A 17,721-nucleotide genomic window follows, 5' to 3' on the forward strand; every position below is an offset into this window, starting at 1 on the left:
GTCCTCAGTTACACACAGATTAGTCTATAATTTTAACCCTCCATGGATGGCTTCTTCCCCAGATCTGGACTGAATGAAAGCACTTCGATCTCCTGATAATTCATCTTCAACAGAACACATCTCTCTTCCATGCTGAAATGGACTCCAAAGATACAAAACTTGTTTTCATAACTAATAAGAGCAAATTTGAAAACATAAAGGACTGGATCAGTTGTATAACAAAGTGCTTTCAAACTCAACCAGTTTTCAGAGAGGAGCTCTATTGTGAGAGAGAATCTAGGAGAAACCAACACTTGCATATGCGTAGGTCCCTTAAAAACACTCCTAACTTCCCAGAGGAAATCAACTATTTAAAAAGGAAAGCAAACAGAAATAACACACAGCTGGCCATTGTTCACAGAAAGACAGAAGTGCTGAGGTTGGATGGGACCTCTTGAGATCAGCTAAGTCTAAGCCTCAGCTCAAGCAGGGTCAGCCAGAGCAGAGTGTCTGGGATGTGTCAGCCAGCTTCTGAATATCTCCACTGAGACTTCACCTCGCTGGGCAACCTGTGCCAGTGTGTGACCACTCTCATTGCTAAAAGACTATTTCTAAATATCATGAGTTTACACAATACACTGAGAAGGATGTTTTAAAGCTATTTAAAATCTGTCAGTTGATCTTTATGGCACTACTACAGGAACAGTAATATTGTTACCAATACCCAGCACATATCTAAGTGCACTCTGACGTTTTAAAAGGATACAGAAATTACTTCAATATACAGCAAGCTCTCTTAAATAAAAAGGAATTATTTGCTCCTTTACATCACACTCCAGAGTTGGACTAGTTCAACAGGAAACTGCCACAGCAAACATTTCAAATTTGCTACTAAAATCAGAAGAATTTAGAAAACAAAACTGCAATCTATTAAATACTGTGAACTACCCATGGGTTAGGTTATCTATTAATTTCTGTGGTTTAAGAAAAAAGTCAATACAGTATTAATATGTGATCTTTCATTTCTTAAAGTGCAGGAGGATCCACACCACTATATTCGGCCTCCAGAGGACATTCCAGCATGATCCTATTGCACCCTGTCCCTAGTCCCTGCTGGGGAAACATGGCCAAGAGATTTGTTCCACTCAACACAACACCCAGCCTTGCTGGGACCGGAGTCAAGGAGGCTTCCATGTGTTTTGTGATGTATCTGCCAGAGTTATAAGCACTTCCACAGATTGTAGCAAGGCAGGGTGTCAGGAGTGCCCCAAATTCCACATCGAAAGCAGGACAAATTAAAACGGTGGTAAACAAGATGACCCTAGGATTTTATCTTGGAACTAGATGGAAAACAGTAGCTCACAAGCTGGGTCTTGGAAGCAACTAACACTTTGTTAGAGACATGTTCCTGTACTCCATTTAATGTAGGGCCATTTAAAGGACGAGGAGAAACAACTGGTTCCACCTTCTATTCTCCACACTGACTTTTATACATCAGAATTCACTACCATCAGAAGCTAAAGCAGAACTCCACAGCTCTAATTTTCTAACTGATAAGCCAAAACAAAGATTTCCAACTGTACACATAAAGGGGTAACCAAATTTTAGAATCCTAGATCCATGCTGACAACAGCAAGTGTAAGGAAAGCCTTCCCATAACAATTCCTCACGTTCTCTGCTTTAGTTACAAGATCTGGTTCAGAAAGAAAAATAGGTGAGTACCAGAAACTCCAGTCTCACTTGGTATCTGCAGATAACCAAAATATGATGCCCTGTACTGTGTGTCATATGCCACTGGATGGACTGACACGTTAAGTTTATTCTCCTCTTCTAATTGCTCACATTTGCTAACTTGAAGTAAAGTTTGGGCTTTTATGAAAGTTAGCAGTGTCATCAAGTTTTGTGCCATTTTAGGCACAAGCTCAAACAAAGTCACTCTTTACAGCAGCTTTGTGGACTCTCAGCTTACCTGCAGTTTTTTCTATAAAAGAAAAATAACTATCTGCATAACAAAACATGTCCGAGAGTTTTTCAGAAAAGCTTTTTTGGTCTTCGAAAGACATCCGCATTCAACAGTTTATAATCTGAGCCTGATTGACACATTTGATGGCAAGCCAGTGTTAGTTTTCACACTGGAAAAAAAATCAACTGTGTTTGATTACTGCAATGACTCAAGACCCTTTCAGAACTCCAAACAGAAGCAAAGCTGTGCTATGCACACACAGCTCATCAAACACTGCAGAATGCTACCTGGCTGACGGGGGGGGGGTTGTGTAAGCTGTTAAGGTAATCCTGGTATTTGCATCACCTGCAAGTATGATCTTCAGTTTTATTCATCTGGCTTTACTACACATTTAAATAAATAGCACTGAGTTTCTTTTAAGTCAGTAGCATCCATCCTTCTTTGTCTCTTGAAATCAAAACATTCAGAGTTTTCTTCTGAAAATATTATTCTTGTAGTGAGTGAAATAAAAGTGCACATTCAAACTCTAGCTGTAATTAATTAAAAAGAAATAGATCTATAAATCTCAACATGAGCTTGCTGGCAAGGATCTACAGATGCCAAGGTCTGGGTTCTTAATGTCTGGTAGAATTTTCCTTCTGCCACCCACAGTAACTTCTTCCTTCTCTTGTATGTGGAAGAAACACTGCTAGAAATGTTAATTTAATGTGTAATGCGAATCTGGGAGGAGCAGGTTTTTGTGTTTTGCTGGCTGAGCAAGAGTTCATTCCCCTGTTAGTCAGCTTTTTGGTATGACCTCACCAGTGATCACACTTGAGAGAACAGATACATCTAGCCACAGAACTTCTATTGTTCTACAACATCTACCCTGACAGGTAGGAGGGAAAACAGCAAATCTCCTAAAGAAAGCCAGAAGAGGAAAAGGATCCTAGAGATAAGTTACATGGAAACAGTTAAAAAAAAAAAAAGTCAAGATGAAAATTAATTCGGTTTCCTTAGTTCTATAAGTTTCATCAAACCCTCAGGTTAGCCATATATTTCCTTTCAATATTTCCCATTTTATGAAAATCTCTCAGTTATAACAGCTGTTATGCTGGAAGCCTGAAGAAACACACTAAAAAAAACAGATCAGTCTTCCTCCATATGAGCTTCATGTATGTATGTTCCACATCAAGTAATCTTAAGAACCTAACACTTACAGAAATTTACTTGCTGCAGAAGCCTCCAAGATTTAGTGAAGAGAGAAAAGGATACAGGACTCCTTAGTTGCCAGCAGTATCCAAGCTTAAGAACAGAAACACAAATACTATAGTACAGCAATGAATTATTTTATTTCCAATTCCCAAATTTGCAGATCAATTTCCTCGCTGTTTCTGGATGATTTAGTGATTCAGTCATTTCCACTACAGGTACTTCACAGATCATTTCTAAAGGCCATGGTATCAGGCTGCTTAAGACAACAACATGAAAGGTGTTTCAGACTTACAGAAGTCAATTATTTCACATTTGTCAAGATCACAGAATATCTGTAACTGCTACAAATACCTTTGTAATTAAAGTCTAGTCAGTTTTAGAAAAGAGATACTGACAGTTATGGGGAAAGAAGAGTGAGTGTGTTAGGTGAAAAACTCGGTGACTACAAGGGAAAGAGAGGGAACACTAGAAAAGGTACCAGAGCATCATCTGGTTTTCACCCCCAGCTTCATACTAGACAATGGTACTTGTCAGCCTATGCAGCTACAGACCTTCAAATACAGAGACACAGAAACCAACACAAGATGGCTAAGCCTTTCCTGTGGTGAAAACTGCTGGCATCAAAAAGCTGATTCCTTGCACTAAAGTGTTTTAACTTACTAACATTTTAACTAGGACTTAAAAAAAAAAAAAGGAAATCCAAACAACAAAAAAACTCAAACTAAAAAAAAAACACGCAGGAAAAAACCCTCCACCCACATGCTTGAAGCTGAAATTATATAAGAGGAACAAATGAACAGTATTTAGACCTTCTGCAAGGAGGTTTACAGACAAGCTGTTAGTGAAACCAGATCACAGACAATCAATATACCCAAATATCTGTTCATCTTCAACACTGTTTAGTAACTGCAGCATGCAGGAAGCCTGAAGCTTTCCCTGTTCAGCCTCTAGGGAGCAAGGGGGCTGTTGAAAAAGGAAACACCAGCTCACAGTTGCCTCAAGAGTTACTCTAGGCACTAGTCTGAGCCTGGTCAAGTAAATCTCACTTACTTTATCTCTCTTCTTCCAAGTCCCCTTCCATTTGCTTTCCCATCTAACCTCTGTGAGGACCACATCCCACTCATTTCCACTCCTGATCCCATTTTTTGTTCCCCCTCATCCCTGACTGTCTTTTCCCTTGTCATTCTTCATCCCCGTTATTCAGATGAGGGAACCAGGTCACTTTGTCCCATCACTTCAGTAGGTCAACATTCTTCCCCTTAGTTCAAGGGAATCAGGGAAACCTCTGCTCAAAACTGATGGACTCTGTAAACAGCAACGTTGGAGGGTGATAATGTTTTCAAATATAAGTGAGATACGTCTGCCAAGCAAGGTCTTGTTCTAGTTTTATCCAAGGATCAAAGAATTTATGAAAAAATAGATCTATGTTTAAACATAGGGATCTGGCAAGAAAGTGTCAGCCATAAGATCTCCCCCAAATAACCAGAAAAAACTCAGAGAAAAAAAAAAAAGCTCAAAATAAAGATTAGCAGATGCTGTGTTTACTTAACACAACTTGGCTTAGCATATTGAACCACAAATACAGGCTTAGTTCTCATTCTGAAAAAATGTGCACAGAACAGGTTATGGCTCAAGATCTTGATAACCATAAAATCATAGAAGTCATCCTTCATATTTTCTGGTAGTAGTGGATCCGACAAACCTTTCCCATTTGAATTAACTTTTGTTGAATCTTTAAACTTTCAGTTTCACTGTGTGTTTTATCTCCATTTCACTTACCAGTCCTTTTCTGTCTTACATAAATACCACTTGATAATCTGCCCATTTTGAGAAAGTGAGATTTTTCTTGTTTAATTCTGATCTGATACAGACAGCATGCTGACTGGAAAGCAGTGCCTGCTAAGTACTGTGCTGGAGAAGCTACAGAATAATTCTCATTTAAGAGCACAGACCTGCAAGAACCACATTCCACTTGCTATGAAAAAGCTACAAAACAACACAAAACAAAAAGTTCAAGCTCAGTTGGTAACTTCTGCATTCCTGATACAACCAAAACATTAAATTTTAGCAAAACGAGTGCAAAAGTACTATGACAGACTCAAGAACAACAAACAACTTAGAGGTAGAAATTTAAGGAATGAAACATCTCCATCACATTTGGATGCTAGCTTTCTGATATATTTAGCTGTTTTCTTAGAAACTTCTAGAACTGAGTAGCACGGAATAAAAATAGCCAAAATTATCTTGACTTTTTTTCCTTGCAGCTTTCTCTTTTCTCCCTGCCAAAAGCATTCAAGAAAAGGGCAGTCAGTAGGTTCCCAGCCTTCCATTATAGCCTAAATTCACATCTTAGCTAGCCTGTGAAATTACACATTAATCAATTATGGAAGTAAATTTTATCCCCCAAATGAAACCACTGGATTATTACCACTGTAGCAATAAACTAATGCTTTGTAGTAGTCAACAGCAAAGAAACATGTCGGCTGCTTGCATAGTTAGGGTATGCTGACACTTTTTACATCCTAGAGTTTGAGGGATAGGCATAGCTATCCCGTGTACTACAGATCTATTATTTCATAGAAGGTATTAAATTAAACAGCAGTATCACTCAAAACTTCTTTATAAGGCCTGTTTTGTACCACTTGATTTCAGACTTCCCAAATAATGCTTCACATTCTGAAGTTAACTGCTTCAATCCTATCCAGGCAGCGCTTTATAACATTCAAAAATGAACACAAGAAGCTTTACTTCTAATACTGGCCATCCATAACTGTATTTTAATAAAGACATCAAACTTCGATGTAACTCTTTAGGGGTGCAAAAAGTATCAATCAGAGAAATGCGAACAGCATCTGTCACTTGTAGCAGATCTCCTTGAGAGGACAATAGTGAACCACACACCACTGTCAAAGTAATCTTTAAAATCACCCAAAACACATACTACTTATGCAGTTCTAATCTGAGGATAACCTCCTGCCTCAAGACTAAAGATTCCATAGCCAGAAAAGTAAAATTTGCGATAGACAGCTGCTATCTTATTCTTGGACTATACACTCTTATTCGGGTTTGCAAATTCAAAAAAATTAAATACTTCCCTACTTCAAGGCCAGTTCTAACACCTGGATGAATTCACAATTAAGTCTAATTACTTAGCACTGCTGACATGATCACATACTAAAGATTCAAACAAATACAACCCTTATTCCTGAGCAGATTTGGTAAGCTTAGACATTTTTGCTTGGCTTACTAGAATCTTTACAGAGTTTAGCTCCTCCTCCCCTAACGAGTTTAGAGATTTCTGTAATATCTTCTTGCAGAAATAAAGGTTTATTTCTCCTAGATGGCAAACATAATTTCTCCTACTGCTGCACTGCACAGCTGTCTCAGAAGAGATCCAAGGGGCTGACTGTTCCATCTCATTTCTGGAACAGCTGCACCATATGGTGCTGTGCAGAAAAAGGCAAGTTTAATAATTCCATTTCCAAAGGTTTCCTCACACTCTGCTGCTGCCAGCTTGACTGCAAAAAATTTTTTCTTCAGTTCAGGTATGGATGACAGTGATTACTGTTATTGTATGCATCGTACACAAAAGATGTCAGGCGGGCTACCTTTTTTCAACTAAACAGACATCATATAGGTGTGGTTATAATTACGAAGCGGAACGGCAAGACGCTTGTTAATTAAACTAAGTTTTGAATATCATAAGCTGTTACCCTGTACGGGTACAGCACCACGTGAACACACGGCCAGACAGGAGCACCCCTAACCTGTTACACGTCTGGTAACTCCCCACAGCACAGCACAGCCCTGCCAGCTCTCTCGAGGCACGTCTGGGGAGGAGATGCATTACAGAGCGAGTCTGTGTGGCACCAGTGCCCCAGGTGTAACTGGGAGCGATCTCAGCAGCAAACACGCACTTTCCCATGAGCCCAAGGAAAGCAAATCGGGCACACCGAGAGCTACGCGACAGGGAACAGCGGTGTAATGAGTCCGCAGCTATAACCGAGCGCCCTGCACAGCCAGAGTATAAATTACCCACGTCCAGCCACGGTGATGTCATATGCACAATCTCTGTAATTCCTAATTCCCTTGCTCCCCACACACCCTCTTCCTTCCTCCTGTTCAACAGAGACTGGAAATGCAGCAGCTTTTGCGATCTGCCCTAACACTGCGACTGAGTCACGACTCCCTAGTTAAACAGAAAGGAGCAGCCAGACTTCTTCCCCTTAGCCGGGAGCGCCCGGGGGCTCCGCCACGTTCCCTCCGGACTCGCGGACCCGCTCCCCGGGGACCCGGCAGGGCAGCGCTCCCATGGCAGGGCAGGGCAGGGCTCCCATTCAGGGCAGGCGCTCCTCGCCCCGGGAGGACCCGTCGAGAGGCCACGGGCTCGTCCGGCGGGCGGAGGTCCCGGACCCGCCGGGGCTGTGCCAGCGCCGTGACAGCCGCGGGAACTTTGCCTGGGGCGCGGCGCGGGCCGAGCCCTCGGGGCCGCGCTGCCCCCGCCGCCGGGACAAAGGGGCCGCGCCCCGGGCCGCCTGTGCCCCCCGGCACCCTTCCGGCGGAGCGGGGGCACCGCGGGGACAGCGATGCGGGGCCCGGCGCTCCCGCCCGCCCGCCGGGCCCCGCCGCTCACCATCCGGGAACTCCCGGTCGCTGATGTGCTGGAGGTGGGGGCCGCCGCCGCCGGGATCAGAGTCCCCCGACTCGGCCTCCGCCGACCCCGAGCCGCCGCCGCCGCCGCCGCCGCCCGCCGCCGCCCCCGCCGCTTGGTACGCGTCCGCCCAGCGATCGGGCCCCGGCGCTGCCCCGCCGCCGCCGCCGCGAGCCCGGCTGAGCTTGGGGCTGGCGTCCGGGGATACGCAGCAGGTGACGGTGTTGCCCATGGAGCTCGGCGCTCCCCCGCCGGGCCCCGGCTGCGCGGTCCGGGCTGGGCCGGGGGAGGGGAGCCGGGCGAGGGCGGGTCGGAGCGCGGGGCGGGCTCAGCGCCGGCGCCGCCGCCCCCGCCCCGGCCGCGCGCGGCCCCGCCCGCCCCGACGGCCGCGCGACCCCCGCGCCGCCTCCTGCGCGCGGACACCGGCGGGCCTCGCGCGAGCGGCCGCCGGGGGGGGGCGGGGGGGAGGCCGCGCCCCGCCCCGCGCCCGCCCAATCACCGCCCGCCGCGGCGCCGCGTGACGGCCGCTCCGCCAATGGGCGTGGGGATCGTCACGCGCCCGCCGTCGCCGCCGCGCCCCCCAGGCCCTGCCTCCCCCGCCTGCCCCACGCGCACCCGCACACGCAGCGCCGGCCGCGGCCCCGCCCCCGGCCCCGCCCCCTGCTCGTCACCACCCGCTTGGCTCCCCCCCCGCGGGGGGGCTCGCGCTGCCCGCACGGGCACGTGCTGCGGGAGTGGTGGGACAGGACAGTGACAGTGACACACGGACGGGGCCGGGACAGCGCCGGGACAGCGCCGGGACAGCGCGGGGAGCGACTGCGGACTGCAGCAACAGGAGCGATAACAGGAGTGCTGTGCCGGCGGCTACTTCGCGCTGCCCCCGCGCAGCAGTGGGGGGGCCGCGGGCAGCGTCGGCGCTGCCCCTGCGAGTCTTCCCCGCGCTGTGCGGGCTCCGCGCCGCCCCTCTTCGAGGGCTTGAGCGGTTCTGTCCCTCGCAGCGCAGCACAAGCGGTGCTCAGGGCTCACCATGTGCTGCTGTGCGCGTTACCTCCGGGCACCTGGGAAGGAGGCATTCCACACGGCTGCTGAGATTCCCAGAGGCTGTATGGAGAGTCCTCAGAAGCCGTGTTTTCGCCCAGTGACTCTCAGCTACCTGAGAGCTTCTCAGAGGACTGGAATGTTCAAATACACTCCAGGGAAGATGGATTAGAGGGCGAGATACCCACAGCAGTCAGAGGCCCTGATAAACACAAAACGTGCATCGTTCTGCAATGCATCACCTCACTATCACTACAAAAATTTAACTCTGGCCCCTGATAAGAGTGGCTCTGCAGAAGACTTAAGAACACACAAAAGTATTACAAAACACTGCTATCACACTGGCAGGTATTCCAAAGATAGGCAGGCTCAGGGTTTTACTCCATTTTGTAGGACAAATCCTAATGTTGGCTCTCCCATGTGATCACAGATGCAGAATTTTCAGGCAAACCATGCCTAGTTTCTTTGAAGAGAGGAAGTCATAGATGCTGTGTTTCCAGAACCTGTGCCACTTAATCCCAGGCACAATAAAGGGACGAACCAAATGATTTATAGTCTTATATGAGGATTATTCCCTCAAACTGATGAATTACACCTTTTCGCTTGCCAGCAAGTTCTCTGAACTGTGTTAGCTAAGCCTCTCTACACGCTACTGGCAGTTTGCAAAGCCCTGTTACTTCAGAGAAATCTGACCTCACTGTGGATTACAGGAGGGCCTTGGAAAATATTTGCTTTCAGCGCTTTATGAACCACTTCAGCCCAATATCCTTCTACAGCCTCTGCACTCTGCTTGGAAAACTGTAGGATGGTGGGTCCTGTCCTGCTCCCAGTTCTGGGAAGGGCCAGGGGCTAACCATTGGGTGGAACAGGAGACTGACCTGAGTCAGGGAGGGAAAAAGAGGCTTCACACAAAACAGCCATTCACAAGTAGGTGTTTTCTTCCCTCTGGCATTGCACCCACTGATTTTTGGTGAGGATGGTGGGGAAAGAGAAGCTACAGGGTTGGTGTGGTTTAGTGAAGTTAATTCCCAAGCAAGAATAAGAGCTGGCTTGCATCTGCACTATGTACTATGAAAACTGGCATAATTTACTCTTACACCAGAAGAGCAATACCCTCCCTTGTTTGCACCTGGCTGACTATTTTAAAGAGCAGCAGTGGCTGAGAAAGCTGCACTCCTGCTGCACTGCTGGGCCCCTTCCAGTGACTCAGTGCCAGCAGAGGCGAGCTGCTCCATCCAGAGCAGTGGTGGGAGTCACAGGCAAACCTGCACATCTCAGCCAGACAGCTGCCATGCTGAGTGTCCGTGCCTAAAACCACGTCTGTCCTGTTCCTTGCAGCCATGCCAGCCATGCCAGCAAGTGCAGTGGGGCTGCCCAGATTCAGTGGAGGGAGGTTCAGCCACAGCAAGTGCCCGGTGGGATCCCAGCAGCAAGCTGGGACCTCTGCTAACTCTCGGCTTTGCAGCAGCCTCAAGGGAGTCCTTTGCCTAAGCTGCGGTTTTAGGCAGTGGAAAATCCTTGTTGAAGGGTGAAGAAGAGAGCAAGAGTGGCTCACCAGGCAGCTGAGCACCAGGGCCCAGCCATCGAGGGCAACAGCCAAAACCCCACATACTTGTGCCGATAGATAAAAAGTGCTGGAAACTTGGAGGGGCTGGAGTTTGTGACGTGTCTCACTGCTGTTTGAGTGTGAAGGTTGCGGTTCCTCTGCCTCCCAGAGGCTGAAGTTTCCCATGGGTCTCATACTTGTTGTGTAATGCTGCAAGGGGGAAGAGATGAAGGTCGCTCTTGCCCTGCGCTAGCACTGTTGTGGAGTATCAGGATTTATAAAAACGAGCAGAGGGAGGAAAGAAATCAGTAGTCTGTTTCCCTGTGTAGCCTTATTCTTGTAGGTCTTAAGCAAGAGGAAGCTGACTTTAATCCCTGGAAATCACAGAAGCAGCAAACTCTTCCACCTCCACGTCATTCCAGAAGAAGTTAAGCTTACGCTTCCGCATACCTCAGTACACCATTAAAGAGTAATTTTTCATATCTGTGCATGTTTTTCTTTAGCTGTCTTAATGAGGAATATTCATTTCCCCCTTCATTTTGGCAAGGTAACTCTTAACATCTTAATACAGATCTGATTTATCAGGAGAATATGGCAAAACCTGTTGCTGTGTGTATTGTCTGCAGAACCAGGTGATCCTGTTAATAGGTGTAGCCTAAGCAACACCCTGCAGAGATGAAACACATTCTCTTTTATTTATGCAGCTTGGCATTCTATTGACTTACTGCTACAGCAATATACTGAATACCATCTATCATGATTTATTACTGGTCCTGGTTCTCTTCCTATTTTCTGTCTCATCTTTCTACTGTTTTGCTTGATTTACCCCAGTGAATCATCGGACAGTTTCCATTATTAAAAAAATCAATTACTTTGATGTACAATGGGCAGCACGTACCTAGTTCCACATTTTACTTAAGTAGGCATTTTGGGTGGTGGATCTTGGCAATAATGAATGCATGAGCTGAAAATAGCTTACTACGGACTGTTGGGATCCAAGCCCTTTTCATTCTGCTCAAGGAAGAAAGGTCTGTGCCATGGGACCCTCAGTTACCACCCCTTCTCTCTGAGTAGGGCAGCCAGTGGGCAGCAACCCCCCCTCGCTCACAGGTGCTTTAATTTTCACAAAAGGGAAAGCAACTTTCCAAAATGTGGGAAGCAAATTCTAATTCAAGCCCTCTGGGGAAGTTGGGGTAATCTCCAGGAGAAATCTACACAGCCTTTAAGGAAGGCCAGGCAGGATCCTGGAACAAACCCTAACTCAGATTTCAGTGATGACCAAAGGAGTAGCAACCTATATTCCCAATATGCAGAGATTAAAAAGATTCATTCCTCATGTCTAATGAGGTCAGAGGAGCAATACTAGCGAGGAACATGCCCTGCCAACTACTGAATGCAGCTTCTGAGCTGTAAGCTTAACTATATGTATAATTATTTGCAGGATGCATAACAAATGAAGACTGCCAGGCTTGACAGGACTAATATTAGTGCTACCAGCTGTGTTTTGGCTTGTGGGCTTAAAGGTAAGGTAATTCTGTCTCTTCACGTGGCCCATTTGCCCAGTACATGTGAGCCAATGTCTGCATGCATTCAAAGGAACTCCACTTCTCAGACAAGTCTTCACATTTCCTGCAATGGTTACGTGTAGGCAGATTTGTGCATGTTTTTATTTAACTCCCTCTCTGAAAGCTCGGTGCTTGCATTCACAACCACACAAGCCCATAGCCCTTTGCCTCATCATGAAAAACCAGGCCTCCCTTCATCTGCGAGCAGCAGCATCCCTGAGAGGAGACGTCTGAAACCATAGTTACCAGCTTCTATCTGAATAACAGCTCTTGAAAAATTCCCAACTCCAAGGCTATGTTCTTGTCCACACCAACTGCAACAAGATGAGAGTCTAAAGTGCTTGAAATTAAATTGTAGGATTTTCCAGAAACCATCCAGCTTCACAGTAACCATCAGTCCCAGAAATGGTGAATGGCTCCTTGCACATGCTTGTGTTTCACAGGGCCAAGAATCTTAAATCCAGTAAACTCTGCTATTATCTTCACCCTGACTTAGTACTGCACATGCCTTTCCAAGGCCATGCACCTCCTTGCCTGTCTGCAGGGTGATGACACCAGCTCTGGGATGTGTTTTATCAATTTCTCCCTTCTTAGAAAGTGTCCCAGCTGTGGGAGAAGGAGTGCTTTCTGATCTGACTTGGATATCTTGGAGAAGAGCCAGGCCTTTGTCTTTTCCTGGAAATGTAGCTGCAGGAAGAATGATTCACCAGGTTGAACCTGCATAACCAACTGAAAACAAAAGCTCAGACTTCTGTGTCCTACTGTTGCAAATAATGGGGGGAAAAATAGGCATCCTGTTTTGAAAACCACTACCAGCTGACAGGACAAAAATTTTGCATGTGTGATTGTCTCCTGAAGCTGACAAGTAACATAAGACTACAGCCATTTAAATGAAAAAGCCTGGAGCAAAACTGTAGTTAGGGAAATAGAATATTCCAGTGTTTGGGGGAAAAACAGTAACCAGGGAGGTTGTTCAGAACACACAAGGTGGATTTTTAGTAGCCCTAAATTTTCACACTTTTAAATCTCCTGGCTAGCAGTGAATACATGCAAACCAGGGCTGGGAGCCTGTGTTTCACAGTGTAAGGACAGACTGCAGTGCTGCTGTCATTGATTAAATCCGTCCTTTTGCCTCTGCGGCAATCTAAGATGTCATTGCAGGCAATGCAGAGGCTGCTTGGCTGGCATGACAGCATCTGGATCACTGCAGGGATACCAACAGCACCAGCATGTGGGAGTTAACGTTTCTCTACTTTAGCTTTTCTTTTCTGCTCCTGCCTTCGTTTTGTCTTAAGGTAAAATAAAGTTATCAAAGACTAAAGTAGAGTTCATGGAGACTTAGTGCCTGGGAAGAGAATCTGAAATGTGCTGGGACCGAGAAGGACAGAGGCCTGCAAAGCTGTACTTTGTGCACTGTTAGGCAGAGGGCTGGCAGAACCATTTTGATGTATCAAGCATTAGAAATACCTGTTACTGCAGGTCATGGATTCAAATTTCCTTCGAGGAAAAGGAAAATGCTTGTCAGTATTTTAACACAAACATTAACATGAATGGTGACTTTATTCAGAAAAGTCTAACTGTGCATGTGTAAGCCCTGCAGCAAGTTTGTTTAGGGTAAACTTCTGCACGTTTAATTCCAACCCTGGGCCACCAAAGGCCGGAAAGCAGCACTGAGGGGCCCTTCCTGTTAGCTTTAAGGTACCTGGAATTGCTTAGAGTTGACTCTTCCATCTTCTCCATTGTCTGAAGGATTTTCTTTCTAAGAACTTGAGACAAGAAACACTGACAATACCATTACAAATAACGCTAACACTCCCCACCCCATCTTTCATAAACTTGGATTCTTCCTGCTTTTAAAAGGGTAACCTCTGCACTGAGGCAGATGTCTTTGCATCTGTATAAATGCTATAGCTGATGTCTGCTTGTCCTTATAATTGTTTTAAATTAGTTGCTGTTAACTAGTCCTAAATTAATACAGTGCATTACTTGCACTGTGATTTCCTCTCCAGTTACCTAACACTGCACCTATACAACACATCATAAATTTGGCCACCTAATGTTAAGCCTCTAGATCCATACGCAGACCCCATAAAAGGGAAGTGTTGCAGCATTTTTCCAGTATCCCACACACCAGACGCATGTTACTCTGGCCTACAACCATCAGCCAGCTGAGATGGGTACAGAAGCTGCTGGGAAAGAAGGGCAATCACAGCCCCGCCTAGCTGCTTCCCTACCGCAGCCCTGTGCTCACGGGAGCACTGCTGGGGCAGCCCTTCCCTGTGTGCACCCATGTCTGCTCACAGGTCAGCCTTGCTCCAGTGGATTATGAACTCTTCTGTCACAAGACCCAACATATGGCATCTCAAGGCCTGGAAGTCCAGCAGCTGGAGATGTCGGTAAGGCTGTAGGTCTGGGGACATCTGAAAGCGCAGTGATAAGTGGAGGAGGTTTCCAGCAAATGAAGTGCAGCTGAGAATGCAGTGGTTGCTTGAGAAGAACAACTTACTCATTTTGCTTTTTGTGCCTTAACTAAAAATACAGAATAATGTCAGTTTTCAGACCTGCAAGGCCTTTGAGAGCTCAGTCACATAATTCCACTAAAAGCTAAGCGATCTTTCTGTAAGAAGACATTTTAATAAACGTGATGATTATATACAACACTTTATCAAGATGCAAGGTTGAAGGAGTGAATGTAATGTTACTGATGGGAATAATTCCCTCTTCAGAGGTTGCAGAAACTTCCTGTATTTCAGCTCAAGCACTTATGAAATTATACATCTTCATACTTTTGATCATTACTTCCATTGTTTAATGTAACTCTGTGTGTAACAGAGATGACACGCTAAACCAAATCATACATTTATTTCAATATTTAACATTTATTGCAAGGATCTTGCTGAAGCAGCAAGTTGTAAGGTCTACTGATAACCCATCAGTTTCTGCAGAAACTTAAATTTTTATTTTTAATTCACCCCATTGGTTTCAAAGATGACCCAAATCAGTTCAAGATGAGGCTGTCTTTATTCTGCAACTGCAAGCTGTCATCAGCCAAATTAATCTCTGCTTATTCCCCTTGTATTTAACAGCAAGTTATTCACCACCCCATCTATCTCATGGGTGTGGAGAATCTGGAAGCTACTGGTGAAGATGAAAATGTAAAAACTGTTAAATCATTTCAGTGCTAGTCATTTGAACGGCCACTTAATGGTGATACTCAGGGAGAAAGACCTCTTTCTTTTCTGGGTTTTCCTCCAAGCTTTGTGTTAGCTCTTGTTCATTTGGTTGATGAAAGCTTTTAGCAAAACAGATATTTGTACAAACTTTACTTCAAAGAAAATTTTTATATCTGAGTGGAATGACAACCAGAAGCAGCTGCCATTTATTTAGGGAGGAAAGGATTAAATGTGTATGACCAGAAGTTTCCACACAAATGTGGAACAGAACCATTTGGAATAAGGCGTTGCTGTTAGAGGGTTATCAACAACACAGGTTTCTAGATAGAGTTTAAAAAAAACCCCCAGATTGTTTCTATTTATACCTGCCTTTGCCTTGGTAACCGGAGACTGCATGAGAGATGCAGTATTTTCCCACCATGGATGTCTCCAAAATCCATGCGCAGCCATGCGCTACATCCAGCGTCTGCAGAACTATCACAAGAACTGTCACATTCATTTCTAAGAGAGGATTTTACATATTAAGCAGCAAAGAGAAGATTTCAGAAAGGGAGTTATATTAGTAAAGATTCAAAATAATTTGTACTCATTTCTATCTTATCTACTTGATTCTTTGATCTTCTAAGTATTACAAGGACCATCGCTCTTAAACACTTTGTCTTAATTACCCTGGGCAGCTTAATCGAATCTGAGGTGGCAGGACTTACTTACAGTTGGCTACGTTATGCCTGCTCTATCAAGTAGTTGAATTAGGTAAGAATGGACTTGAATCAGTGTTTCTTTAAACTTTAACTCATTCTTGCTTACCTTAAAGTCAGCTGTTTCCTACTTTGCAAGATTATGTGCAGCTTAGGTATCCTTATAGCCCTCTGCAGTGCTTAAAAGCTGAACCAGGCTATGCTCTCGCAATTTTACTGTTGTGCTGAGCTTTAGCCCTGCTGGGAGAAAAAGCATTTCAGTTCTGGGCATCTGTTTTAGCCATAATTCTGTGTTGTTGAGTTTTTCTTATCCTTCTATTGTCAGGAAAGGTAGAAGAAACCAAGTGTCCTTCTCTGCCACTGTAATACCCAGCTGCTGCATCTTCTTAGAAAATGGATACAGAAAAGGGAAGAGCAGGTAGATGTAGGCTTAGAATGAATATGGGGAATCAGGGCCCAGACTGAAATTCTAGTGGACTTGGTTCTCTTTTAAAGCTTCACTATCCAGTTATGATCTGGAAAGTAATTTCTGATCTCCGGTCTAAGGTTCGTGGAAGTCAGTGCCAAAGCAACTTTATCAGGGAAGAAGGGGAAATACTTCTGGAAGCAGGGCAGGATCAGTAGAGAATCTGCTGGTCTCCAAAGACATTCAGGGCATCCTAACAAACCCACATTATTGGGATAAAAGCACTTGCTGCATTGTCATCTTTGAGAACAAATGTATAAATTTTCACATACAGCATTTTTTTCACTCCAGTTGCTCTTCAGCCAGACCCTTGGTCTTATGACTGCAGGAGAAGAAAACTGATCTTCTGAGGCAGAAAGGAGGCAGTTGGGAGCACTGGAGCCCTGCCACACTCCTCCACATTTTGGTTGGAGATCCCAAGGCTGACGTGGTTCTGGAAGTAGAGGCCAAAGCTTTGTGCCATTTGGGAGTTTTCCTCTATTTGCCTGATGGTGTAGTTTAGGCACAGTGTAAGTGACTCAAAAACTCATTCAAACAGAGTTCTCATTTCAAGTGTAATCATTCTCATTGCTTTTCCCACACTGCCTATATAAATAATTAAAAAAATAATCGAGATAATAGCACAAGCAATTTCAAACTCAAAAGCAGTAGTGGCAAGGGACCAGTACTTTAGGACATAAAACCACAGTAAGCTGAATCATCACACTCGTTCTGGCATGTTTATGAGGAGAAGTCTGAGTTGCCATAATTCAAGTATGAACCGGTTTGGGGCAAGTGAAATTTTGGTTTCCATTCTCCTACAGCAGCAGAACCCTAAAGACAAGCTTTATTTCCTGTTACCCCTGTGCAGCCTGTAATGATTCTCGAAAAAGATTTTCATGAATCCTGTCCCACTCTGTTGAAATTGCCAGTATTTAGATGTAACCACATTTGCTTTTGTCTGCTAGTCAGATTTGCTGCTCCCTGTGGGAAACAGTGGGGATGTTTTCTGGAGCTTGTTAGGCTCCCCAGCTTTGAAGGGCTGGCCTTGCCCCATCGGTGGTGTCACTGGGATATACCACGCTGCCACAGAGCCTCTGGAGATGGGTGCAGAGAAGGTGTGCTGCTCCCCTGCCCTGCTCCCAGGGGCTGAGGAGCACAGCTAGAGGCACCGAGCCTTTCTGTGGAGTACCTGCAGCACGGCCTCCGGGCAGCCAGAGCACAAGGGCTGCCAGGACACTTCCCTGGCTCTCCCATGGCCTTTAGCAGTCTTTGGAGCTAGTTCAAGTAACAAAGGAGAGGAGCACTGTGTTGTTTTGCCAAACAAGAGATTAAATGGAGCCAAAGGTGAACAGAAGCCCATGCACAAACAGCGCCACAAGAGCATTACCACCTCACCGCCAGCCCAGAGCAGCTTTGCCTGTGCTGCCTTGGTCAGTGCTCCACTGAGATGCAGAAGAACTGCTCTG

At 45.5% G+C, this 17,721-nt stretch overlaps 1 protein-coding gene and 1 long non-coding RNA gene across 2 annotated transcripts in view; both read right to left on the bottom strand.

Moving 5' to 3' along the window:
- CCNYL1 (cyclin Y like 1) overlaps positions 1-8,236 on the bottom strand; it is a 33,501-nt gene extending 25,265 nt beyond the window's left edge. The window contains exon 1 of the mRNA XM_064660579.1: positions 7,770-8,236. Within this exon, the coding sequence (XP_064516649.1) occupies positions 7,770-8,019 (250 nt within the window). The 5' untranslated portion in view covers positions 8,020-8,236. The remainder of the gene's footprint in view (positions 1-7,769) is intronic.
- A 3,754-nt stretch (positions 8,237-11,990) lies between these two features.
- Positions 11,991-17,702, bottom strand: LOC135417048 (uncharacterized). The gene is made up of 2 exons (XR_010431879.1): positions 15,475-17,702; positions 11,991-14,465 (listed from the first exon to the last, which is right to left on the bottom strand). It is a non-coding gene; the product is annotated as an uncharacterized LOC135417048 (long non-coding RNA).
- Between the last annotated feature and the right edge of the window lie 19 nt (positions 17,703-17,721).

The sequence above is a fragment of the Pseudopipra pipra genome, chromosome 7 (genome assembly GCF_036250125.1).
Source record: "Pseudopipra pipra isolate bDixPip1 chromosome 7, bDixPip1.hap1, whole genome shotgun sequence".
Lineage (NCBI taxonomy): Eukaryota > Metazoa > Chordata > Aves > Passeriformes > Pipridae > Pseudopipra > Pseudopipra pipra.